At 40.4% G+C, this 26,107-nt stretch overlaps 2 protein-coding genes across 2 annotated transcripts in view; one reads left to right on the forward strand and one right to left on the reverse strand.

Annotated features, from left to right (window-relative positions):
• Nucleotides 1–26,107, reverse strand: part of RANBP3L (RAN binding protein 3 like) — a 283,923-nt gene that overhangs the window by 186,844 nt on the left and 70,972 nt on the right. The gene's annotated exons all lie outside the window — the stretch shown is intronic.
• Nucleotides 18,393–18,709, forward strand: LOC132680748 (small ribosomal subunit protein uS14). Its single transcript, XM_060634499.2, has one exon. It carries the CDS (start codon nucleotides 18,427–18,429, stop codon nucleotides 18,595–18,597), a length of 171 nt encoding a protein of 56 aa, XP_060490482.1. The 5' UTR covers nucleotides 18,393–18,426; the 3' UTR covers nucleotides 18,598–18,709.

The raw sequence follows: 26,107 nt of genomic DNA on the forward strand, positions 1-26,107 counted from the left end.
GCATGCATGTTAGGGAAATCTCAAGGATTAACTTTCCAAAAAGCACCTTTTTAGAGATAAGAAGCTCAGGACTTAACTGGTTTTTTTGAACAGTAACTTTACTCAGAGATGTTCATATTGTGTACAGGAAGGCATAGCACCCATTCAAGGAAAAAATAAAAGCACCCTACAGCCAAGAAACTGAAGAGAAACTAAATTTCTCTTCCTCCTCCTCCTCCTCCTTTTTCCTCCTCCTACTCCTTCCTCTCCACCTTCTCTCCCTCTTTCTTCCTGTCTCTCTCCTTCCCTCCTTTCCTTCCAGGACTAAAGATCTTGAGAAATCTTTATTCTAATTTTGGTGCATTACAAGACCACAGAATGGAAGAAAGCCAGGGGCTTGTGGATCCTTGAATGACAGATGGCAGGGTGGGGGGGAAGGGGGGGGTCCCCAGTTTTCAGAGCAGAAGATTTTCCTCTCCTCTGGCCAATATGAAACAAGTCATCCAGTAGAATACACAGACCAGAGAGCAGGGAGAGAATTAAGTTCCTTTTTCCAGCTCCTTCTTTATTTAGATAACATCAGGAGAGTTTCAGGACTCCTCCAGGATTACCCCAGTGGTTAGAAGTAAATCAGGGACTAGAATCCAGATCTCAGGGCTCCAAGCCCAGTGCTCTTTTCATTAAATCACACTGTCCCACCTTAAAAGCTTCTGTTCATCTTCACACTTCCCAGGGGCTTGTAGCAAGCAGAAGAAGAGAATACGTGGAGGTTATAATAGTCATAATCATAATTGACAAATAGGGGCGCCTGGGTGGCTCAGTCGGTTAAGTATCTGCACTATCAGCATGGAGCCTGCTTGGTATGCTCTCTCTCCTCTCTCTGACCCTTCCCTTTGTTCTCTCTCTCTCAAAATAAACATTAAAAAAATAATTGGCAAATATCACATTATCCTAATTGCTATTATTATTATAGCTAAGAGTTATTGAATACTTAATATACATTAGGCGTTATTCTGAGAGCTTCACATATATTAACTCGTTAAATCTCCACAACAACCCTATTATCTCCATTTTATAGATGAGGAATCTTTAAGCACGGAGAGGTTAAGTGACATTACTTAATGTCACCCACTAGAAAAGAAAAAGCAAGTGATTCCAATCATACTGACTCCTGGGGTGGAGGGATGAGATGTCAAGGTTGGCCCACAAAAAGTGAGCCAACTCTGGTCCATCCACACAATGAAGTACTACACAGCCATATAAAACAATGAAGATGATCTCTATGTAGTGATGTAGAGTGATGTCCAGGATATATTGTCTATTAATCAGAGTCCTGGCAAGAAACACAAATTTGAGCATTAAAAAGAAAAATGACTGTAATTGGTTGTAAAATCTTGAATAAAAAATACCCATAAGCTTATACTGACATTCAAATTATGAAGTAAAATAAAAGGAGAGGAAAAAGCTCATTTTTCATCTTTGGAGGTAACTATTACATAACCCATTACTCCAAAATCTGGTTGTTAAAGGTAAATAATTAAGTATCTTACTCTACCTTTTTATGAAGTAGTAGACATGAATTTATCCACTGTCAATAAAGAAAAGCTCTGTTTTATAGAACAATTACAGCAAATAAGTGTAGAAAGGATCATAGCAGTAGAATATCACAATCCTACAACTGCCAATAAGATCATTTATCCAAACAAGAATCATTGATGGATCATTATTAAGGGAGAGGTTATTGGAGACTAGGATGTTCAAGTGCACCAAAGTACCATCCCTACACATTTTTTATTAAATTGCAAAGGGTAAACTGTACTTTTGCAATGCAAAGATCTCACAGTGATCACTTTAACCAAGTGATCAAATTTAACATTACAGTCAGACAATGGACTATTTTGAAATTATGAACCTCCTGATAGGATTCAATGTTAAGTACCCAAAATCACATATGAAGTATGCTTGTCAGAAACTTAGCCTGAAGGTAATCAAGTCTTTAGATCCAACTTCCAGTTTACAAGAATGACAAAACATAAGGGAAAAAATTAAACACCTTGAGGAAGCAATCAGACAAATCCAGAATGGAGGACATTCTACAAGACAAATGAACACATCTCTTCAAAAAGTCAATGTTATTTTTAAAAGAAGGAGGCCATTCTAGAGTAGATGAAAAAGATTTAATCAGACACCATGTGTTAACCTTGATCAAATTCTGATTAAAAAAAAAAAATGTAAGAGGGATGCCCTGGTGGCTCAGTTAGTTGAGTGACGACTTCATTTTGGCTCAGATCATGATTGCATGGTCATGGGATCGAGCCCCATGTTGTTCTCTGCACTGACACTGTGGAGCCTGCTTGGGATTTTCTCTCTCCCTCTCTCTCTGCCCCTTCCCCATTCTCATGTGCTTGCACACACACTCTCTTGCTCTTTCTCTCTCAAAATAAACAAATAAACAAATAAATAAACAAATATAAAAACTAAAAAATAAACTATAAGGACATTTTTAGTAATTAGGGCAATTTGAATATGGACTGGATATTAGATTATATAATCACTATTAACATTCGTAGGTGTGCAGATATTTTCTTTCTGTAGGAGAATGGCCTTTAAAAGAAGGATACCGAAGTATTTAGGGGTGACTTATGATATCTACAACTTACTTTCAAATGCTCATATAGAGTTAAGCAAGCAAAACATTAGGCAATGTTTGATTCTAGGCGGCTGGTATAGGAGGGTACGTGTACATTCAACTTTCCACTGTGTTTGAATATGGTTATAATTAAAAGATGGAAAGAATACCTGCAGACCAAGCAATATACACTTTGTAAGAACAAATGCCTGGAGAGAAAGGGGAGTGAGTGTACGGAATGAGATATAAGGGGAAACAAACACCGAACTGGTGAAAGGGGCTCTGTACTGACAATGGTAAAAGGGGCGCAACGAGCTGAACATTATAATCGATTCAACTCTCCACGCCTGAGAAAGGAAAGACATTCATCAAGTCAGCCAAGTGAGTCCCTTCCCTCACAGCCGCATGAGAGGAGAGCCGCATGAGGGCGAGGAGTGTGGAGCCAGAAGGCCCACAAACATGTAGCGCCAGGCTGACTATCCGAGCTCCTCTTATTGCCCGTTGAGCTGGGATGTTTTCAAACCCATATGGTAACGCAGAGTTATCTCCCTTGTGTCATGAAGGCCTTATGTTATTTGATTTACAGCCACTCCCACAAAGGGAGATTTGTTCAATAATCCCCAGGATTGCAGCTAAACACCAAAGGACATATTTATCTACTTGGCTGTAGTCAGATGTCTCCATCTCCCCCAGGGATGTAACTATGATTGCTTTTGTTTATTTAAGGTGCTTCATCAGCTTCCAAGCATTCCAGAACTCTTCTGTGGCATCCCTGTGAGACAGGGGAGAAAAAAACTGTGAGGATCCATCAAGCCTCATTCCTGGTGGAGAAAGGAAAGGGCTGAGGTGCATTGCCTCTGGTCCTTGGAAAAAGAGCCAGAATTAAAGAGCCAGGCCAAGAAGTGCCCCCAGCAGGCCTTGATGACACATAAGAGAATGTCATCGCCCAGGAAGTCTGTATAGAGGTCCTGAGAGAAACATGTTGGGAATTCCAGGAGAGTGAGAGCTTCTGGAAGGTAGGAAACACATCTGCCTCTATCCTAGACCTAGCCCGGTTCTGAGAACATAATAGGTGCTCCATTCGTATCTGTCAACTGAGTAAATGAATCCATGATCTAACAAGGCATAAGTGGTTCAGACTGAGAAGGACAAATAGGTAAGAAAACAATGATTTTTCTTTTCTTAAAGTGAGTAGGGAAAGAAGTGAATAGCAAACAAGAAAAATAAAGCATTGTAGCAGATATCTAGATCTACCCATTCGCTTTGGTGGGTGAAAACAATTCTTAAGTAAACATAATAAATGGAAAGAATGTTACATATGCAAGTGAGATACAAAAAAATAAAAATAAAAAGATTAGAAACAAGTTGTGTGTTTGGGTTAGAAACCCAAGTATTACCTTCCCAGGGTTCAAGGCTGAAGACTCTCAGAACCTTGTAGACCACTCTCAGATATTTCTAGTCTAAGAGTAGCGACTCTCGTTCCTGGTTCTATCAGCCACAAGGCTTTCCATTTCACCCCCAGAAGTGTCACAAAATTCTTCCCTGGTTTCCCAAAACAACCTATTTTAATTCAATAAATTATTATAAAACCAAGGTGGTAAAAGAGAAGAGAGTGTTGTGAAATCAAAGAAGCAAAGATAATTCTCCAAAAACATTCAAAACTCCTTTGTAGTCCAGACAGATGGTTGTTTCTGAGAATACCACCCTCCCCAAAGCTACAACTACGCAGGAAAAAGTTTTTTTATCCCATTCTTGTAGGGCTCCTCCTGGGATTAATTTTTCCCTTCTCAATAGCACAAAGAGGTGAGTCTTCTATGCTAGAAGAAGGGAGCCAAACATGTTGGGTCTGGCAGAAAGCAAACATTTGTGCATTGCCTGAATTATTTTAAATAATGAAAACATCACTCTGATGGCCAATGCCACAAGGCACCATGTAGTAAACTTAGGAAAAACCAAGGGTTGTGGCCTGCTGGCTTAAGTAGCTGAGCAGAGAATTTGAACATGCTAACTCAGAGACAGTTGCTGGATTTTAAAAGTAGAAAATTGGAGAAAGCTCCTGTTTGCCTCACTCCATTTCTCCAGACGCTTTAGGTAAGCCCCATTCTGTGCTATCAAAGGGATCTGTCTGCCCAGCTCTGTTTATCATGGGCCTTTCTTTCAGGCTTCCTCACAGAATCAGCTGGCCTTGAATCTGACCCTGCTAAATACAGACCCCAAAGCTCCCGGTTCCTTCCTATGCTTCCCTGGAACAGAGCACCCATTCTTGGCCTCTGCTTATGATTGTGTTGGTCTAGTCCAAACTCTGATCCAACCCCAGGACTGGGATGGCATCCAACTCTGCGTTAGGTACAGTGCTGGAGACCATCTGCTCTTTTCTCAGTGCTGCACATTTGTCCAATGTCATGGTCCTAAGAATCAGATTAGAAGACAGCTTGCTTTGTGATTTTCCTGTTCGTTTTTTTTCCTCTTTTGAACATGCATTTTATCTTGCTCCGAACATTATTCTTTTCTTCCTGCTCTTTCAGGTTTAAAGCCAAGAAGTCCCCAGTATCTGCTATCATCCAAGAATAAAACAGGCTGAAATCTTTTCAGATCCATGTGTCCATTTGCTCGTGTTTAAAATCCAAACTCTCAACATCAAGTTTCCATCGTAAGCAAAGAAACTTACCATTATTTGCTGGACACAAAGAGCTAACATAAAGAGGTAAATCTTATTCTGAAGAGTTAATCATGTAGAATCCCAGGTCGCACCCCCAGGGATACCAATACAATAGGTCTGTTGTGAGACCAAAAACCATACACTTTTAACAAGGGCTCCAGGTGATTCGACACAGGTGGACCACATTTTTGGAGAAAGAGAAGGTCAGCGTAGTAAGAGCTGAAAACAGCTAGAGTGGGGAAGGGGGTCCCCGGGAACTTGGTGATATGTAGCCACCTGGGCTGGAGGCCTTCGGTGGAGGGGAGGGCTTCAGAGCCCTGGAGAGGTCTGCAGGTTCCCCTTTGGGCTACTGTTCACCACTTGAACCCAGGCAGCAAGGAAGGAGGGAGAAGCAGGTATTGTGCCAAGCAGCTAGCAGTAACCTGACTTCCCAGACTCTACTCCCTTGCACCCCTCATGTTGAGGACCATCTCCTGCCTGCCCTGTGAGCTCAGGCTCACTCTCAGTTGCTAGAACTAGCAACCAGAATTGGGCTGGGGACAAACTCTGCTCCTCCCGTGGTGGCTTGGTAACATCGTCACAGTTACCTGTCAGACTTGAACCTCGAATCCTCAACATTTTTGGCTTGGCAGCCCTCAAAATAAACTTTAAAGCAACCTCACTCATTTCTAAGTAGACATCTAACATTTTTCATTGTGAGTTTAAATTGTTGCAAAGTATGTACTTCCTGGCATGTTGTGTATTTTGACATTTTTTAAATGTTTATTTATTTTGAGAGAGATAGAGAAATCGCACTAGTAGGGGAGGGGAGAGAGAGAGAGAGAGAGAGAGAGAGAGAGAGAGAGAGAGAGAATCCTAAGCAGGCTCTGTGCTCAGCACAGAGCCAGACATGGGGCTCAATATCATGAACCGTGAGGTCATGACCTGAGCTGAAATCAGGATCCAGACACTCAACCAACTGAGCCACCCAGGCACCCCTGTCATTTTTTAATTGAACCATTACATGACTCTTTAAGTGTATTAAATGGAATCTAGAAGCTATTACCATTGGTACTTACCATCATTCATTCATTTATTTAAACTATACACGAACAAGTCCTTCTTTAATAGTTAGAAATTTTATAGCAATTCATTTTCCTTTTGGACTTACATTTCCATCTGACTTCCTCCATGTAATTTTAACCTATTATATTTTTATTCTTATAGTCTTTTACGACCATGCCATCATACCTTCTCTACTATAGCAGATACACCCATAGATAGAGACATGTTTAGATGTAGATATATAGATACATGTAAAGCCTGGCATTTAATATGCTCTTTATAATTTCCTATGGCCAAAAGGATCTAAGAGCCAAAAGATGTCTTCTGAATTTCATTATCACTGTAATTTTGGTAAAACTAACATAAATATATTACAAATCATTAAATATAAAAAGTGAATTTTATTAGAAGTGCATCTCTAAATAAATAGGAGTGATTCTAATCATTTCTACAGATAGACAATACTTAACATCAGAATGAGTCAGTGCTCAGCCTACTTATATTACTGTATTCCATTTTTATATATGAAAGTCCTGATATATCTTATTCATATAAATAATTACATAGAAATGAAAGGAGTTTTGTTATGGCAATGTCACTCAATTCTTTGAATCCTTCCTGAGCTCATTTTAATGGTTTATCAGCTAACATCTTGTTACATTCTTGCATGTTTTGAAGCAAAGAATCAGAAATTTTATGAGTGGTAAAAGATTCAATATGCAATCAGAGTCATTTAATCTCTCACACCAATATCAGTATTTCAAATAGTCCTTTGGTGCCCTACAGATTTTTGTATTCTAAGGTATGATTTCTTGATGGGGGCAAAAATTGGTTCCTAAGGGATAAAAATCTTACTTTTTTAGTGTATGAAGTACACATATGCATATAGAACATGAACAGATATATGGCATACATACGTGGAATTAAAATTTTGTGATGGGAATGGTTGGGAAAAAAATGTCTAAAAGTCTCCTTAAGATACCAAAGCAGAGACAGAATCCCAAGCAGGCTCCATGCCATCAGCACACAGTCTGATGCGGGGCTCAAACTCATAACTGTGAGATCATGACCTGAGCTGAAATCAAGAGTCCTACATTTAACCAACTGAGCCACCCAGGCACCCTCAGAACTTGATTCTTTTAAAACTACGAGTCTGTATGTCTTGTGGAAGATATTTATCCCCCAGGGAAACTTATACCTCACTTTTAAGACCACTGAGTTAGGACAGAATCAAATGCTTATGATGGAGACCCAAAGTAATAATGGTTACACTACAGAAAAACTCATCTCTCTGTCACAGAGAGGTTGGACCTGGTATGGTGGCTCCTGTCCAGGGGTCAGGACTCCAACTTCCTTGTATCTTGTTGCTCTGCCAGGTCCCAGGGTTTGCCCTTATATGGACAGTTACTCTTACCCTGCCCTCCTCTAGCTCCTGGCCACCACAATTCTGCCCTCTTCTTTTATGGATTCAATTAGTTTTTTAGATTCCACATAAATGGGACATGGTGGTACTTGTTTTACTATGTCCAGCTTATGTCACTTAGCATAATGTCCTCCATGTTCATTCATGCGGTCGCAAATGGCATAATTTCCTTCTTTTTTTTTTTAAGGCTGAATGATATTCCATTGTGTATGAAGTAACCCATACCTCCTCTCATACTCGATAATTAAGAATTAACTGAACAAATAAATTTGAATGTACTGATCAATTGCTCTCCTAGTGTCTTAAGACCAGGAGGGAAAAGGAAGAGAAATCAGGGAATGGAATTCCCATGAATCTTAAGAATATATTATATGGAGGGTGCAAAAAAAAAAAAAAAAAATGCAAATAAGCACAAAGCTATAGCTACAAATAAGCTATAACTGCCTTCAAATTACAAAAGACTATGGTGAGCCCTAAGTTGAGCTAACAGTGTGACATAATGTTAGTTGATAAAAAATCTGTGTAGACACAGATTTCTGTGTGCTCTTGCCGATTAGGAGAGGCTGATCCTTGTGGTGCTATTTTTATCTAAGCAGAGGTACATAATGATCAGGCAAAGGCATAGTTTAGATTTGGTTGATAGTAAAAACAAATCAAAAAAAAATAATTTAAAAATTTACTAAAAATATTTACACAAAACTTACAAATATAGTGTGTTTACATGTAAACACACACACACACACACACACACACACACACATCTGGATAGGTTAGATTATGCTACAAAAACAACCCCAAAATCTTCATAATAACAACAACAAAACTGAGGGAATATACATGAAAAGCTCTAATGACCGCCACATGAAGGTATAGGAGACTTGCCTGATTCTTGCGTTGGAAACTATAGAACACCAACATCTAAACAAAAATTTCTGTGCTAACTGTGTCAGGGAGGACAGGGAGTGGAGGAGGGAAGCCCCACCCTGAGCACAACAGGCTTTCCCAGTGGAGATGGTATAAGGGCTCTGGTCCAGAGTCCTCATCTTCTCTGGGCTAAGCCAAGACAGCATCCCCGTGTCTGCTGAGGGCAGGGCCTGGTGAACAGGGGCAGCATCATCACGGGGAGGTGGAGGTGCCTTTTGTTTAGACACTGAGAGATACACAAGACCAGCCTCATCACTAAATCATTAATGGAGTTATTTATTTAGTCAGTCATTCAAAAATATTTTTTGATTGCCTCCCATGTGGTAGGCACTGTAGTGATATAGCTGGAAGATAAGTAGGAATTACAACAGATGGTGCTATTCTGATCCTGGAAGAGGACCACAGAAGACTTATCAGTTATGGGATGGTCCAGTGCCTAGATGGTGCCGGATACAAGATACATGTTTGATAAGTATTTCTCATTGATGGTTGATGTTATTGATCGTTGCTTTATCTGACTTGCCTGCTTTCTTCTCTTTCATTTTCACTTTGATGGACAAAGGCAAAGCTACAATATGACTCTGGTGTGACACTTGGGATGCTTTTCCCTGCTGAGAGTGTTGTCTTTATCATGAGTGCCTCATGCAGTTACAAGTCCTCTATTTTCTGCTGTCTTCTAGCAACGTCAGTTAGCCCACATGCCTTCGGGATGCTCAGCCAGAGACTGGACACACACTCTTTTCCCCCAGGGCTTGGCAGATGATCACAGGTGAAAAATGACAACATTATGTGTTTTCCTACCCTTGGTTCAGCTGAGCTCATCCAAAGTGCCAACCGGGGTCCCCCTGTGCTTGCTAGCACAAGAGCATGCCTTGCACACTGCCCCCTGAGCACCGTTGCTCATGAGCTCTCCCTTCCCAGAAGCACGCTCTGTGCCCCTCAATATCTGATTGCAATTTAAAAGTTTTTCAAAGAAGGTTTTTTTTTTAAGTTTATTTACTTATTTTGATAGAGAGAGAGAGAGAGAGAGAGAGAGCAAGGGAGGGGCAGAGAAAGAGGGAGACAGAGAATCCCAAGCAGGCTCTGCACTGTCAGCACAGAGCCCCATGTGGGGCTCGATCTCACAAACTGTGAGATCAAGAACTGAGCCAAAATCAAGAGTCTGACACTTAACCCACTGAGCCACCCAAGCACCCCTCAAAGCTTTTTACTGAAACATAACACATATACAGATAGATAGATACAGATATAGATAGATATAGATATAGATAGATGATATATAGATATAGATATAGATAGATACAGATACAAATACAGATATATAGATATAGGTATAGGTACAGATAGATATACACACACAGATATGACTATATTAAAATCATATTCTGTCCCTCTAGGGGCACCTGGGTGGCTCAGTTGGTTAGGCATCCAACTTCAGCTCAGGTCGTGATATTCCAGTTCACGAGTTTGAGCCCTGTGTCGGACTCTGTGCTGACAGCTCAGAGCCTGGAGCCTGCTTTGGATTCTGTGTCTCCCTCTCTCTCTGCCCCTCCCCTGTTCATATGCTCTCTCTCTCTCTCTCTCAAAACTAAATACACATTAAAAAAAAAAAATCATATTCTGCCCCTCTTAATAATGTTTGGTATATTTTTCCAAATTTCCTTCCATGTGTATATAATTTTTTATATAAGTTTACTCAAGGAATCATTGCATTTTGTGTTATATTTTCATTTAACATCTTATCATAATTATTTATAATAATTAGACTATAAAAATACTCTAATGAGAGTTGTAGTGGCTATTTCACATTCCACTGTATTTGTGCCACAAAATCTATCAAAGCATTTTCTCAAAGCCTTGTCTCAAGAAATAAGAGAAAAGCCTTAGTTGAATTGTTCAAATTTCTTGATCTCAATACCTAATTTCTTTCTTACATGAAGAAAAAGCCATGACCACTATTATATTTCATACCTTGAAATGTCAGTTATTGGAAGATACACCCATTTTATGTTTCTCAGAAAGAACACAGGTCTTTAACAATGATTGTGACTGGGGTGCCTGGGTGGCTCAGTTCAGTTAAGCGTCCAACTCTTGGTTTTGGCTCAGGTCATGATCTCATTTTCATGAGTTTGAACCCCACATCTGGCTTTGCTCTGGCAGCATGGAGCCTGCTTGGGATCCTCCTTCTTTCTCTGCCCCTTCCCCATTCACAATGTATCAGTCTCTCTCAAAATAAGTAAATAAACTTAAAAAAAAATTAAAGGGGCTCCTGGGTGGCTCAGTCAGTTAAGCATTCAACTTTGGCTCACATCATGATCTCACTCTTCCTGAGTTTGAGCCCCACATAGGCTCTGTGCTGACAGCTCAGAGCCTGGAGCCTGCTTTGGATTCTGTGTCTCCCTTTCTGTTTACCCCTCCCCATTCCTGCTGCCTTTCTCTCTCCCTCAAAAATAAATAAACATTTTTTTAAAATTAAGAAAATTAAAATAAATTATTGTGACCTGTGCAAATGTCTCTAGAGTGAGATATGTTTTCAGATGTTATAGAATCCTCTGCATGCAGAACTTGGGGAACTTTTCCATGCCCCACAGAGTCCCTCTGTGCATGACACTTTTGTGTTCCTACTGCCATACCCTGATTTACAAATGTGCCTAGACACCCCCCAGCTCTTCTCACCTAGGACTCATCCGTTTCTGGAATTTGATTCCCTTGGATTTATTCATGTCCACAGCTCTCTAAAATATATACATATATACACACATATATGTGTGTGTGTGTGTATATATATATATATATATATATATATATATATATATATATTTTTTTTTTTTTTTTTTTTTTTTTTTTTTTTAGTTTATCTACTTTTGCCTCCATGTTACCTTGGGAGCAATGGTCCGTCCAAACTATTTGTGTCCTAACAGGAAGGATCACTTTGTGAAAGTAGATTTTATCCTCCTTGGTTGCACTAGTGACATTTCAAGTACTAAAAGCCATACAGGGCTATTGGCTACCCATTGGGCATAGAGACTATAGAATATTTTGCATAAATTAAGCAGCCAGCCACCTGGATTCCCAGTATCCAGTCTTCTTTCCCAGCTCCTTTTAACTGGGATTCCCACACTCTGCCTTTCCTCCTGTAAGGATTCCCAGTCTGTGAGAACCTGCCATTGAAATGGCATCAGTGGAGTCCTGATAAGTGGCCCATGACTTGCTGCAACTGTTCGCAGTTTTTGAAATGGCTGCTTACCACCTAAGCTTCATCCCAGACTCACTTCTTTGGAACCGCTAGGGACTCCAGGGCACATATATGTCCTGGCAGCTTAGGTCCCTCTCTGTGGCTTCCCACTGCTCAGAGGAGCCTGAACACATTTCTCAACCATGTCCTGCCGGGCAATACAAATCAACTTCTGTCTTTAAAAAAAAAAAAAAAAATCTGACTCACTGGAGTTACTCCAAATCACTTTCTTTCTTGGAATTCATGACTTCTTTTGATGTTTATCAATACATCACTACCTGGTGAGCTTGCCAAGATCGTGTCTAGGTTTTGGTGATACATCATCTCCCCATGGCTTATTGCAAGGAACTTCCCCCCTCTTTTAGGGATCCAAAAGATCCGTGAGCAGCATAAAATGGCAAGATGCCAGGAAACAAGGACTCAGCTCTCAGCTAGATATCTTATTCACCAGCACAGGGCTGCCTTTGAGTCAGTGTGTATTGGGGAAGGATTCCAGGAAGATGTGTGACTTTAGAATAATTACAGAGGTCAGCTAAGTAAGTTAAATAAGCCTGGAAATCATAATTATGCCAACCCTAGACAGGGCGATGAAGTCAAGAAGTTTATCTTTGGCTTCTCTCCAAACCTCCCTGAGAACCCTTCTCTTTGATTCTTCTCCTTTGTCCGCTTCCCTCGAACTTGCTCAGGACTCTATCTGGGCTACTCACTGCTTCAGGGAAGCCCTTTTGGGGCTCTTTTCTCCCATGGAAACTTAGTTCCATGCCCAATAGTCTCTGCTTGTGAAGACCAGCCAGCTATTAGGACAAGCTAATTTACTTAAAAACAGGAGTTTTTTACCTGGTTCTAAAGGTGGGCTTCAGAGGTCGGTGAAGACCCTAAGACATTATAATTTTGCTTGTGTATTTTCTGCGGAAAAGAGCCATAGATTTCCTCAGATTCTAAAATATGTCTATGACCCCAGAAAAGGTTGAAACCCTTGATGGCGAATGTCAACAGCTGATAATTGTAGGAGGTTTTCTTCCCAGTTAATGTTTGCATTTTAACCAAAGTGTGAAGGAGAAACCACCATCTGTTAAATATCTTTGCTTTGGGATATAATAATAGGACAGTTTTCAGGCCAGAGGCAAGAGAAGTAGGAAAGACTCTGGGGCAGGAAATGTCCTGTTATCACCTTTGAGATCATAGCCAATCGTCTCTGTGTAGGATCAAGGGCAGCTTCTCCGGGTTGCCCTGTTTCTCTTTGAACACAAAACCTTTCCACTCATATAAGGTATAGGCTCTTTAAAGAAATGTCAAAGAAACTAATCAGGCTTGGGATGCAACCCTTTCTGTTCGTTACAGATAAATTCTGCTGAAGCTCCAGTAGGGTTTGGTGAAAGGTCCGGAAACAGTTGCAGTTCCTGCTCTACCACTCATTTGCTGAGCAACTTTCTGAGAATGGCTTGGCCCCTCTGGACCTCAGTTTCTTCATTTCTAAAAACTCTGGCCAGTTCTCTCCAGCTTTGTGATTCTAAGAAAGCTGCCAGAATTTCAGCGTACATGAGATTTCTGTACTGCCTCTTTATTGATATGGAGAGGTGTTTTTCATATTTGGGGGGAAGACACCCAACCAAACACTAAGTTGTTTGCTTCCTTTTTAATATGTTAGCATCTTGTCCCAAGTAGCAAAACCTGCGCTTGAAAGCTTCAAAACAGTCTGCAGTGGATTGCGATTCTTGTCTCAGAAAGATTAATTGGAAACAAACTCTAAGGAAGAAAATTCAAAGCCCATTTCTATGCTTCCTGCCTTTTAGATCTTCTAACATGTAAATCGACCGTTACAAAGAGGATCAGTGATTAGAATGGCCAGCGCGAAGACCAGCATTCAGCTCCCCCATTATTCCTCGCCAGAGTCCCTGGTGACCAGCATCTCAATGGCCTTCTTTTCAGCCTGCATGATGATGAACCGCGCTAGCTCCAGATCCTGCATTCCCCAACACAACCACAGTCTTAACAAACCGGAGACCCTTCCCCACCCCCAGACCGTGCTTCAAATCAGAACAAACCCTGGTAGCAAGGATCACTCCAGACATCCACATTCAGGAACTATCATTATATTTCAAAGTTTAAGAAAGCTGCTTTTGATCTCTGGATATTTGTTTACCTCCCCCATAGTTATGCCTGCTATATTCCTCATCTGCCCCGTCTTTCTATTCTTACTTTGTTTTTTTTTTTATCCTGGCAAAATTCCCTGGATGAGGGCTGTTTTCTGATTGCTTCTTTCTTCCCCATCACTGGTCTCCTCGCATTTCCTCTCTTCTTCTAACACAGAGACTCCTTGCTTACTTAGCGATCTCAGCTGTTCTAGTAACTGAGAACCAGGAAGCAAGCAAGCAGCACTCCCAAATAGCCAGCATGGACTTAGGACAAGAGTGGGCATATCTTAGCCTTCACTCAAACCAGTTTCCTTCTGCACTGCATACAGTTCTGTTTAGAAAAAAAAACAAGTGCAAATGTCAAACATATAAGTGTGTAAAGAAAGGGAAGGACGAAACAGGCTTGGGTGAGGGGAGCCTCCAATGGCTGCCCTGCCTGCCAAGGAAAATGCCAACAGATAGCTTGGCAAGGAGATAGAAAATAAAAAAGGCAGTAAAAACATGATAAAAGGGGAATCCAAGAAACCTTGAAGTCTAGGATATTTAATGATGAAATAAACAGACCCACTTATTCTACCTTAGAGGGGGAGTGGAACCAATGATCAAGTTAGCTTCAAAACAGGACAAAGATAATAAATCAGTTGAAAGAACTATTGCATCTAGAGGCACCTGGGTGGCTCAGTCAGTTGGTTGAGCGTCCAACCCTTCATTTCTGCTCAGGTCATGATCTCAGGGTCACGGGATCAAGCCCTGCGACTTCAGGCTGCACACTGGGTGTGGAACCTATTCAGATTCTCTCCCTCTCTCTCTCTCTCTCTCTCTCTCTCTCCCCCTCTGCCTCTCTCCCCAACTCACACTCTCTCTACCTAAAAATAAAAAAATAAATAAAAATGAAGAAAGAAAGAACTATTTTACCTAAGCTCCCAATAGCCATCCTTCCTATTTTATTTTAGTATAATAGCTGAGCGCATGACTGCTCAAAACAAAGACTATGCTATTCTCCCCTCCAGTTGGGTATGGCCAATAGGGTGTGTATGGAAGTGATATACTACTTCCAGGTCACGCCCGTGTTTGAAAGGAAGTCTAATGCTCTCTGTTCTCATCATCTGCTGGCTTGGGTGTGGACATGGTGTCCAGAGCTGGGACAAACAACCACATATTTAGGATGACAGAGCAACAAGAGTCTGGTCACTGATGCAATGGAGCTGCCACATCACCTTATACTGTTTATCCTTGGTCTGATTCTTGATAAGAATATAAATTTGTCTTGTTTAAGCCACTGATATTCTGGTTTTTAGCAGCAAGACCTACATCCTAGCCAATTAGTGAAATTTGTAACGAGGGATATAATTTTGGGGATCCCGTTGATGCCCCCACATTCCACTTCCCCTGTCTCCTTTGGGCAGTGGTCCTGTGCTGAAATGGGGGGAAAAAAAAGTGGGAGTTGGAATCTAATTTTGACTCCACCAGTTACTCATTTTTCTTTATAGAATGAGAGTCATAAGAGTTAGAATTTATTAAATGCCTCTGCACCATCCTTACTCGTTTGCATGATGTCATTTAATCCTCATAAGAACCCTGTGTGGTAGGTGCTGTTATTCTTCAAATCCTACAGATGCAGTTAAGCATCTTTCCTAAGATATTACGGCCAGTGAGAGGCAAAGCTGGGATTGGGACCGAGAGAGTTTCTTGAGAGCTCGCAGCTTTTAACCACTTCCCTCTGGGCTTGCCTTTTTGCTTTGGTGGGAGATTCAAGGCAAATTTCATTCCCAGAGCACAGCTATCCCTTTTCAAACTGGGATACTTCCGTAGGGTGCTGACCGTGTTCTGACAAACTGTCTCTTTGAGCTAAGGTCCTGCATTACCTACGGACCACCCGCTCTTGGGTGAAAGTCTTCCTTTGGTGAAGGGAGCTAAAAGTCTCTGATTAAACTACAGTAACTCCCACTTAGTTAAGCAGGGAAATTTTCTTCCTCCTCCTGTTATAAATTGATTTTTTTAGTCAAAATCTCAAAGTCCCAGGTCTCTGCAAAGCCACCGTCCATAATGATAATTCGGAGTCACCAAAAAAAGACTTGCATTCTGTCCAAAATGTTTTGGAAGGCAGGATGTGTACCCCAGTGACAAACCCACACACGGAGAGAGGGCTCCCCCAGATGAGGGAGCCAGAAAAACTTCAGCCCTCTGGCCTTTCCTTTCTCACACAGGCAGGGAAAAGAAGAAATAAACACTGCTTGGTGCTAAAAAAAAAAAAAAAAAAAAGGACACTCTGGAACTTGAGGCCTGTCACTGCTCACTAAAGGCAAAAAATTAAAAAGAAACACAAGTGTGAGAAGAAGACAGAAAAAGACAGAAAGAGAAGCAAGTATATGAAGATTCTCTCCAGAAATGGATGAAAGAGAGAAGCAGGGGTACCTTAAAAGGTAGGTTCTCTTCCTCTAGGAAACCACCCTGTAAGAATCAGTCTGCATCCAGCTCATACCGCATCAATGTGGCAAATTGGCTAAAGGCAGGTGAGGTCCCACACGTGTGGAAGTCCCCCCAAAACTGCCAGGGGCACTGGGACTGATTCTTCTCTCAGTGGCCGAGTCAAGAACAGTCTCATAGTGCTGGGGAAATGCATTATCCCCATTTCACAGATAAGGAGCTAGAATCTCGAAAATGACAAACAGTTTGTCCCAGATCAGATGAATATTAAGTGGCGGACCTAAGATTTTACATCAAGACGGTCAGATGCCAAAAGTGACTGAAAAACACTATTTATTTGATATGTAGCTTCAATATTCCCTTTATAGCATTTCTTCTATCACCTCTTGTGCAAGTGACTCTCTTTCCTTCTTTTTTTCATTCAACATTTATTAAGCACCAACAATATCCAGTTGCTAAGGTATAAAAACACAGTTCCTCCTGTCATTAGATTTGCAGACTGATAAAGAAGGCAAAATGAAACCACATAAGGATAAGAAAGTGTTAAAAGTGTTACCAGAACAAAGGCAAAAGTAGCTGCAGAATACAGTGATAACAAAAGTTATTAACCCTTATTGAGTGCTATATCTTTGCCAGACACAGTGCTGAGAGCTTTGCCTGCACAGTCAGAGAAGGGAGACAAGACAAGATGCAATCCCATCGGTGTCACCCAGGGAAAACCTTGCTCCACTTGTCAGATTTAGCAAGTAAAAATACCAGATCCCGGGCACCTGGGTGGCTCAGTCGGTTAAGCGTCCGACTCTTGGTTTCAGCTCCGGTCATGATCTCAGGGTTCGTGAGTTTGAGCCCCGTGTCGGGTTCTGCGCTGTCAGAGTTCTCTCCCTCTCTCTCTCCAAAAATAAACAAGTAAACTTTCAAAAAATTCAGGATCCCCAGTTAATTTTGAATTCCACATAAACCGCAAACACTTTTTTAGTATAAGTCTCATGCAACGTTTGAGATATACTTCTACTAAAACATTATTCATCATTTATCTGAAATTCAAATTTAACTGGGAGTCCTTGTATTTAATCTGGCAATTCTAGATGAGGAGAGCAAGGAAGTAGCAGAATGTGTTTCACGGAGAAGTTGAGTCTTTACGATGAGTACTTTTACTCCATATTTGGAGTAACGGGGAGAGAAGAGAGGGAAGTAATGACTGTTGAACCTCTAACCTCAGATGAACCATGACCAAAAAAACTATCAACTTTCAAAAGACCAACACAATTACTTTCTTAGGAATGTGTTAAGCTACCTCAAAATATTTCCATTTTGGAAATAAGAGAGAAATAAATTAAAACATCTATTTGGTCATTTTGTGAATACAAGTCTCCCATTGGGTTAGGTAGAGGTGGAAATAAATGTCAGTGAAAAGCTCTTGGTTGCCAAATAAACATTCAGGATGTAGACTCCTCCTTTTCATGTGGAATGGGGGTGCAGTGCTTTAAAAGAACACCCCTTATCCTTCCAAAGAAAAGATCAGAATAAAAGAGAGGAGGTAGTATGGTAGAAATAGCAGTTACCTCACACTCCCATGGCCAGCAAGGTGACTTGAATTAAGCTATTTCCCCTCTGTCAGTTTCAGCTTCCTCCTCTATGAAGTCCCTGACATACATCTAAGGCTCCCTCCAGCCTTCACAGTGATCCAGTTTTAAGTAGTAAATCTAAGTCATGTTGGCTCTCAGGAAACCACATGAGGAGGCAGCTTGCTTCTCCAGTCTTCCTGACAATTCCATAAGCTTCCAGGATTTCTCCAGAAAATTACTTTTGTTCTTCTTAGCTAGAGTTGGTATCTCCTTTCAACCAAAGAATCAAAGAACTCCAGATCACTGCAGGCAGTGGGAAGGTGGGTACGAAGGTCAATTACATTTGTGAAACTCTGTTAAACATAACTACCCTGGCCTTTTGCCTCGTTGCCTCCGGGAGAGCAAGATGGGTCACCAGCAGCTCTACTGGAGCCATCCGAGGAAATTTGGCCAGGGTTCTCGTTCTTGCCGCGTCTGCTCAAACCGGCACGGTCTGATCCGGAAATACGGCCTCAACATGTGCCGCCAGTGTTTCCGTCAATACGCGAAGGATATAGGCTTCATTAAGTTGGATTAAGTGAACTTCCTTGAATGGGTCATCCAAGATCCCTACCTTAACTGAAGATATCCAAGATAACCTATCTTAATGCCAACTCATGGTACATAAAATAAAAATACTTCAATTATGAGTGTTTTAATGTGAAAAAAAAAACAAACATAGCTACACTGTATTCTTTACTGCGGGACTTCTAAGACCCTTTAACATGGTCGCATCTTTGTGACTCTTCAGGAGAGAATGAAGTATTTGGAGCTTCACAAACCTTCTTTATTGCAGATCCTTATTGTTACTGTTTTTTCTGGAGAACTTTGGAGGACCTATAGCCTAGAGTTCCTGTTTCTGGAGATTTTTCACTTATATATTTTTTTAATTTTAATTTTTAAATTAAATAAAAATTTAATAAAATAAATTAAATTATTTTTTAAATAAAAAATCTTAATTTTTAATTTTTAAAATTTTTTAAATATTTTATTTAAGAAAGAGAGCACATGCAAGCGGGGGAGAGGAGCAGAGGGAGAGCAAGAAAGAATCCTAAGCACATTCCACACGTGGCACAGAGCCTGGCATGGGGGTCCATCCCAGGACCCTGGGACTATGAGCAAAATCAAGAGTTGGACTCTCAACCTGCTGAGCCATCCAGGGGCCCCATCACTTGTATCTTTAACTGCTGTATATGTGTCAAGTCTGACCTACTAGCCAATTTTAGGGTCTTAGGTGAAGGAATGAACTCTTCCATTGCTTTTTCACCCCCACAAAGTACTAGGCATAATGAAGCAAAATGCACTGTGAACACTTTGCAACCAGCCATCCCATAACCACAGAGTGATTGAATGTGATTAAAGTCACACGGATCTCAGAGCACTCTTCTTGAGGCCGGGAGAGCTGACCCATGTCACCTTGCCAAAACACAACTTTCCTGATTACTTCTGCCTGCCCAGGATTCCTGTGGTTTCCACTTGTAAGGTGATCTTTCACTTCCTGACACTGTTGCTCTCTTACTGCTATGGCGGCAGTTGTATCCCAGGAGCCCTGGAAGGGTTGGCTGCCTCAGAGACAGAGGATACATTCTCTAGGCATGGCCAAGGCCTGATTACCCACAGGTGGCTCCGCTGCAGATCCATTGGCAAATTGTGGTTATTAATGACTTGATTGCTGGCTCTAACGGCACATTCCTCAACCCAAAGTTTTACTTAAAGTGTTTATCTGATATATGGCAAACCCACGCCATGTGCCAGACTTTTTCAGATCATCTCATACTTTCTGTTTAATTCTTACCCTATATGATTGCTTAACTCTTTCTGGATTGCTGTACATAAGTGTCTAGAAAGCAGGGAGCCTGGCCTGAAAGAACTGAAGATTGCTACTTATCATGGTGTTCTCTGTACATCACTGGCCAGAACTCCTTGACATTGAGTGTTTGAACAATAAAAATAGATTCACAAAAAAAAAATGCAGGCCACAAAGGCTTAAATTTGGAAGACAAAGTGAAAAAAAAAAAAACTTTATAATAAAAACAATAGTTTTTAAACTATTTAGTTTTTAAACTAAAGTTCAAAGGGCTAGAAGTTATTAGTTCCTAGAGACTTTCTTCAATAAATAAAATTCATTTAATGCAAAACTACTGTTGACTTAGAAGAAGAATGCGTTCTACTTAGGATTAATAACTGAGCACCTTGCTAAGGGCATTACATGGATATATAATACACATTTTTATATGAAAATAGACATTATCAAATAGGTACTTCTATTATTATTCTCATTCTACAGAGGAGGAAATTAAGAGAGAGCACGTTAAAAAGTTTGCCAAGGTCATATCATTAGCAAGAAGCAAAGCCAGGATTTAAATATGGGATTGATTTCCAAGTTCACTATGCCTATCACTATTTTGCTATATTCCTGATAGCTTTGCTGAGACATTGACCCCGTCAGATCTCCTGGGGTATTTGGAGTCCTGAAGCCCAGTTGTCTCTGGACATGAGTTGTCTCTGGACATGTTCAACCTTCTTCTGTTCACTTCCCCCCACCCCACCCCAAATCCCACAGTCCTGAGCTGTACAAACTACATCATTTTCCAAATGTGCCATGTCATAGAAAATGTTGAGAAGCATTAATTTAACCACCTAGGAAATCACTTTCTGATCAAAAAGCAAAAGTCATTGATTGGACGGATAGAAATCCAATCAATGAGTGATCCAATGAGCGGTCCTTCTCTTTCCTCTAGGAAACTAGTCTAAAAAATCAGGAGCTGGTGGGGTAGAGGACAAAGAGGGTGCAGGACAAAGGATGGTTGCACAAACTTGGTAGGGTAATTAGGCTAAATGCCCCTAAGCGCTGAGTGAGATTTGCTGAAGTCAAGTCTTCATGGACTTGGTCAGAAGGCTATGTCAGTCCACAACAGGCTTCCATACTACAGCCAGTCCTGTGGGCCAAACCCAGCCTATGGCTTGTTTTTGTACAGTCTACAATGTAAGAATGTTTCTTATATTTTTGAAGGGCTGTAAACAAAACCAGAATATGTGACAGAGAACATTTGTGGCCCTCAAAACCTAAAATATATGCTATCTGGTCATTTACAGAGCAAGTTTGCTAACAACCCCTGGTGTAGAATCCACTCTGTGATCACCACAAGAAAGCCATGGGCCAATCAATGGGAAACCAGTGAATGTGAAACTTTAAATGAAAATCACTTTAAGATTGCAATGACTTCACTAACAATTGTATAGCCTGTATATAACTCTTTAAGACAGATTTGCTTAGCCTTTAGGAACGAAGTTTCAGGAGTTGAAAAAAAGAGAAACAGAAAAATAACCTCCTGTTTCCCAATTTTACACCTTCAGTTTGATAAATCTGCTTTTTCCAGGCAGATTCTGTGAAAACGAACAGCTGCAAAGAGATATTTCTTAGAGGGTATGGGGGTATCTTAACCATAAGGAAGAAAGAATTCTTTAATGCTTACTACATCCCAAAACCTTTCACACTTGCTGAATCAAAAATCCCATGTACTCTGCCTCTATTCTATCTAAAAGATAACATACTGGGTCTCAAAGGGCTAAGTGGTTTGTCCAAGATCCTACAGCTGTTAGGTGGCAAACCTGGGCTGCAAATCTCCGTTTTCTGAGTCCAAGTCCAGAGCCCCTTTTTCTACACTCAGCTCCAGCTAGCAAATTTGAATGTGTTCCAGACATAGAATCCAAAATCCAGAGTTCCAGTTAGGCCCTGCTTCCTCATCTGATAATGAGCATACAGATAAGAGGTCCCTCCCAGCTCCATCCTTCTTTGATTGTTTCTGAGAAATAATGCAAATGAAATGGAAAAGGAAACTCAAGTAGGCCACTCTATGTTCCTGGTTCATCCAACTTCTTTGGGGTGTGAGATCAGATCAGGGGAATTTGTCCAGATTAATTTAAGTGAGAAATGCATAACCAAAACATGAGTATGGAAGGCCTTCAGTGCTGGTAAAATGGCAGCCTGACAACAAAGACTCCTCCCCACTACAAATACATGGAATGCTGGATAAATATTTTAAAACTCTAAAATGCACAGCTTCAAAAAGGCCAAGACAGTTCCCGGGTGCCAGAAACAAAAGGAAATTCAAAACCAGAGACGTGGGGCTCCAGCTGACATGTAAGGAACCAAGAAAAAATCAGAACTGGATACAGGTCCCACAGTAAATTTGGCCTGGAGGCTGTTCAGGCTGAAACTGAGATCTTTGATTAAAACTGAGACTCCAAAAATCCTCCCAGGACTTGAATGGAGTACTTCAAGAACTCTGTCTACTGTCCAGAGCAACAACAAGGAAGCAAGTTATCTTTTCTGGGCTCAAGTGGGAAAAAATATTCATCTTGTGAAAAGTACCAAACCCAAATCCCAAACCTGAGTATGGGGTATGAATTTAAGCTAGTGTAAACCATGGGAACCTGGAGTGAAATAAATACAAAACTGCTGTGTAAAGAATTATCCACAATCCACGGTGAATGGAACTCTTAACAAAGGGAAAAGTAAAAGCTTACAGTAAAAATGTACTAACCACATAATGAAAATGTATCAGGGAAGAGTATCAGCTGATACAACACATGGAAGAATAATGAGCCGAAGAACTAAAATAACAGAATAACCTGAAAGACACAGCAAAATAAGTATGTTTAAACTGAGGTGATAAAAGAAAGCTCAACAAAAATCAAAATGAAAGGACTCAAAAATTTAAGTGAGCAATTTGAGTAATAATCAAGTAGAACTTCTAGAACTGAAAAGTAAAATCATTAAAAATTTTAAATCAAATTAAATCGCAGAGGAGATGCACTTAAAAAGAACTAGTGAACTGGTAGATTGATGAGAAAATCATCCAGAATAAAACACAGAAAAATAAGAACAGAAAATATCAAAGAGAGTTTAAGAAACCATGAGAGTTGACTGATATATTTGGATTTTTAAATCTAAATCAAATATAAATTACAGAAGAGAATGGAGGGAAGGGGGTTTGAGGAAACTCAAAGAAATAATAGCAGGGAATTTTCCAGAATTTAAGAAGGCCATTGAGTCCCAAGTAGCATAAAAGAAAATAAACAAAAAAGCCATACAGATACACACGTTGGAGCCAAACTTTTAAAATCTTTTTAAACATTTATTTATTTTTGAGACAAAGAGAGACAGAGCATGAATGGGGGAGGGTCAGAGAGAGGGAGACACAGAATCGGAAACAAGCTCCAGGCTCTGAGCTGTCAGCACAGAGCCTATGTGGGGCTCAAACTCAGGAAGAGTGAGATCATGATGTGAGCCGAAGTCAGATGCTTAACTGACAGCCACCCAGGCACCCTGGAGCCAAACTTTTAAACAAACAAACAAACAAATAAAACACTTAACAGCTCCTGAAAAGACAGAAAACCTAAAAGAAATGACAAGTAGGTTGACCACAAAATTATCAGTAGCAAAAATAGAAGAGTTTCTCTTCTATACCCAACTAAGCTGTTGTTCCTGAATGAGGATGAAATAAAGGTATTTTTAAAAATAAGCCTAAAGAAATTTATCCCTGACATCCATTGCTGGAAAAGCTACTAATTGAATGTATTTTAGAAAGAAACACAAGTTGAATCTTAAAATAAATGGGAACAAATGAGCAGAGAAATGAGCATTGAGTTGAAACAACAGTAACAAAAATAAGAGCTAATTTGGAAGAGCCAAAAGCAAGTTAAAGGAAATACTAAAGAACAATGGCGTGGGAAATGTGAGGAGGTATCTTAAATCCTTGTATTTGGGGAAGGAAAACAAATAAAGATTTAATAACTAGTGAAGTATGCACGATAAAACTTTTACTGTAACCAGTAAAATATTTGAAACATAAGGAGGAATAGTGTAATAAAAACAATACAATAAGATAAAGAAAGGATAAAAAAAAGAAGAAAAGAAAAAGAAGTCCATGGGCAAGGAGATCTAGAGATCCCCTTTCTTGAATGGTCCCCATTGAGGTTGGGCACCACCTGGTGGTGATCATCTACTGGAGCTTGCTACTGACAAGACTTCTGGGGGGAGTAACTGGCTGAGGACCCACCTCCTGTCTCCATTGCCTGCCATTTCACCTTTGCCCAGCCCTCTCCCACCTATAAAGAGGATGAGAACTTCAATCTGCCTCCTGATTAAGATAGGGGCTGGACAGAAAATGGGAGCCCATCACTAATTGCGTTAGACCAACATTCATGTTTTGGCCAGGATTTATTACATACAAAAATAAATACATAAAAGCTAAAAATTAATGCTGAGCATTCAACTCAAAGAGTTAGAAAATGAACACAGTATCCCAAAAATAAGTAGAAGGAAAGAAATGACAAAGGTAAGGAAAGACTTTATGAATTAGAAAATAAACAGTAAAGAAGGTCTACAGAATCTAAGTTTTTGTTTTTGTTTTGTTTAAGATGAGTAAAATCAAGATCTGGCAAAGAAAAAATATGTACTATATTAAAAATGTTTAAATAAGGTATAACTAAAATAATGAAAATTTAAATATATAAGTTATATGCCAGTAAAGTTTAAAAATAGATTAAATTGACATTATTACTTTTTTAATATTTAATCATTTTATTGGCTTTTACATCTATCAAAACATATATAGACCTATGCATGTAAATGATTACATGTGATCATATGTATGATTTTTTTAAGTGGGTCTTACTTATATTTGCTTTTCTAAGCCTTGACTTACCCCTTCACCACATGAATTCACATAACCAAAACTATCCTATATGATAGAATACATATTTACTGTGAGTAAAACATAGGTGTCCAGTTTGTTCTCATAATGAGTTCTAAAGATACTCTACTGCTGGCAATCGTTTTGGCCTTTCTTTCATTGCCTCAAAATGGCTGCTCCAGCTTCATGCATTGAGCACATATCCTGATGAGGAAGCCAGTGTTGGGGGGGGGGGGGGGGGGAGGGGGTGGAGACATGACAACCAGTACAATTGTGCTTATGTCTCTCGAGCCAGAACTGTGTCACATGGCCATCCCTGACTGGAAAGTGGCTGTGGAAAAGGGGATCAAGAATGGCTTCCATCAACAAATCAATATTATCTTCCATGCCATGTTCACAAGTTAATTTGTATCCTCCCATATTTTTCTTCCTGCTCTTATAATCCTATGCACATAATATGCACACATATTCATATATTCACAGTTGTAATGAGGCAAGGAAGCACCAGGAGGTTATACATGGCATTCCTCATTTCCTTCTTGTATAAAAGCAGTCTTACCATTTCCTGTGAACCAGGATCAGTATGGCAGCCATGAGAATGCACTCAGCAGAACTCCAACTATAGGGAGTGTAACTGACCAAGGGCCCCAGGTGCTGGCTCTGAAATCTGAGGCTGCACTTCCCACAGGCTGCTCCTGGCCAATGAATGGGCACTGTGGGGATACTATGGTGGCCCTTCCTGGGAGACATGGGACTCCTCTGGTGGCTGACTTTGGGTTAAGGGCTCCCAGTGGCCTTGTTGAGACTTCTGAAGACTGCACAGCGGTCTAGGACCCTCCTATCCAACCTTTGTTTCCTCTCCACTTCCTTCGGATCAGACTTGCATCACAGTCTGACCACTCTCCCAACCTCACATGATTCATTTTCTTCCTTTGGCGTTTGCTCCAATAAAATCCCTACATGTCTAATCCTGCCATGATGTCTGCTTTTCAGAGGACCTAGACTAACAGTAAATTACCACTGTCAGTATGAGGACTTCCTTCTTGCCTACTGGAACCTGGACACAACTGTAACTTGTAGTTCAATGGGAACCCTGCTGTGTACCCTGCAAAAATGTTCCTACTTTGGGGATCAAGACCTTCAATTCTACAGAAATAGACTTAAAGGGACAAGAAACATAAAAATCACCAGTGAGACCACTCTTGTTTCCACTGCTTGTTTCCTAGACCCATTTGTTCTTGTTGGTGACACAGCATCATATAGAGGCTTATGCTTAATATACATACCACATGCTGAATGATGACAGACCATCATCCCAAAGTATTAGCTCTGAGCTGGAGTGTCTGC

This window comes from Panthera onca, chromosome A1 (genome assembly GCF_046562875.1).
Source record: "Panthera onca isolate mPanOnc1 chromosome A1, mPanOnc1 haplotype 2, whole genome shotgun sequence".
NCBI classification, from domain to species: domain Eukaryota; kingdom Metazoa; phylum Chordata; class Mammalia; order Carnivora; family Felidae; genus Panthera; species Panthera onca.

Coding starts and splice junctions, on each gene's coding strand:
- LOC132680748 (XM_060634499.2), top strand. CDS start 18,427: ATGGGTCACCAGCAGCTCTACTGGAGCCATCCGAGGAAATTTGGCCAG.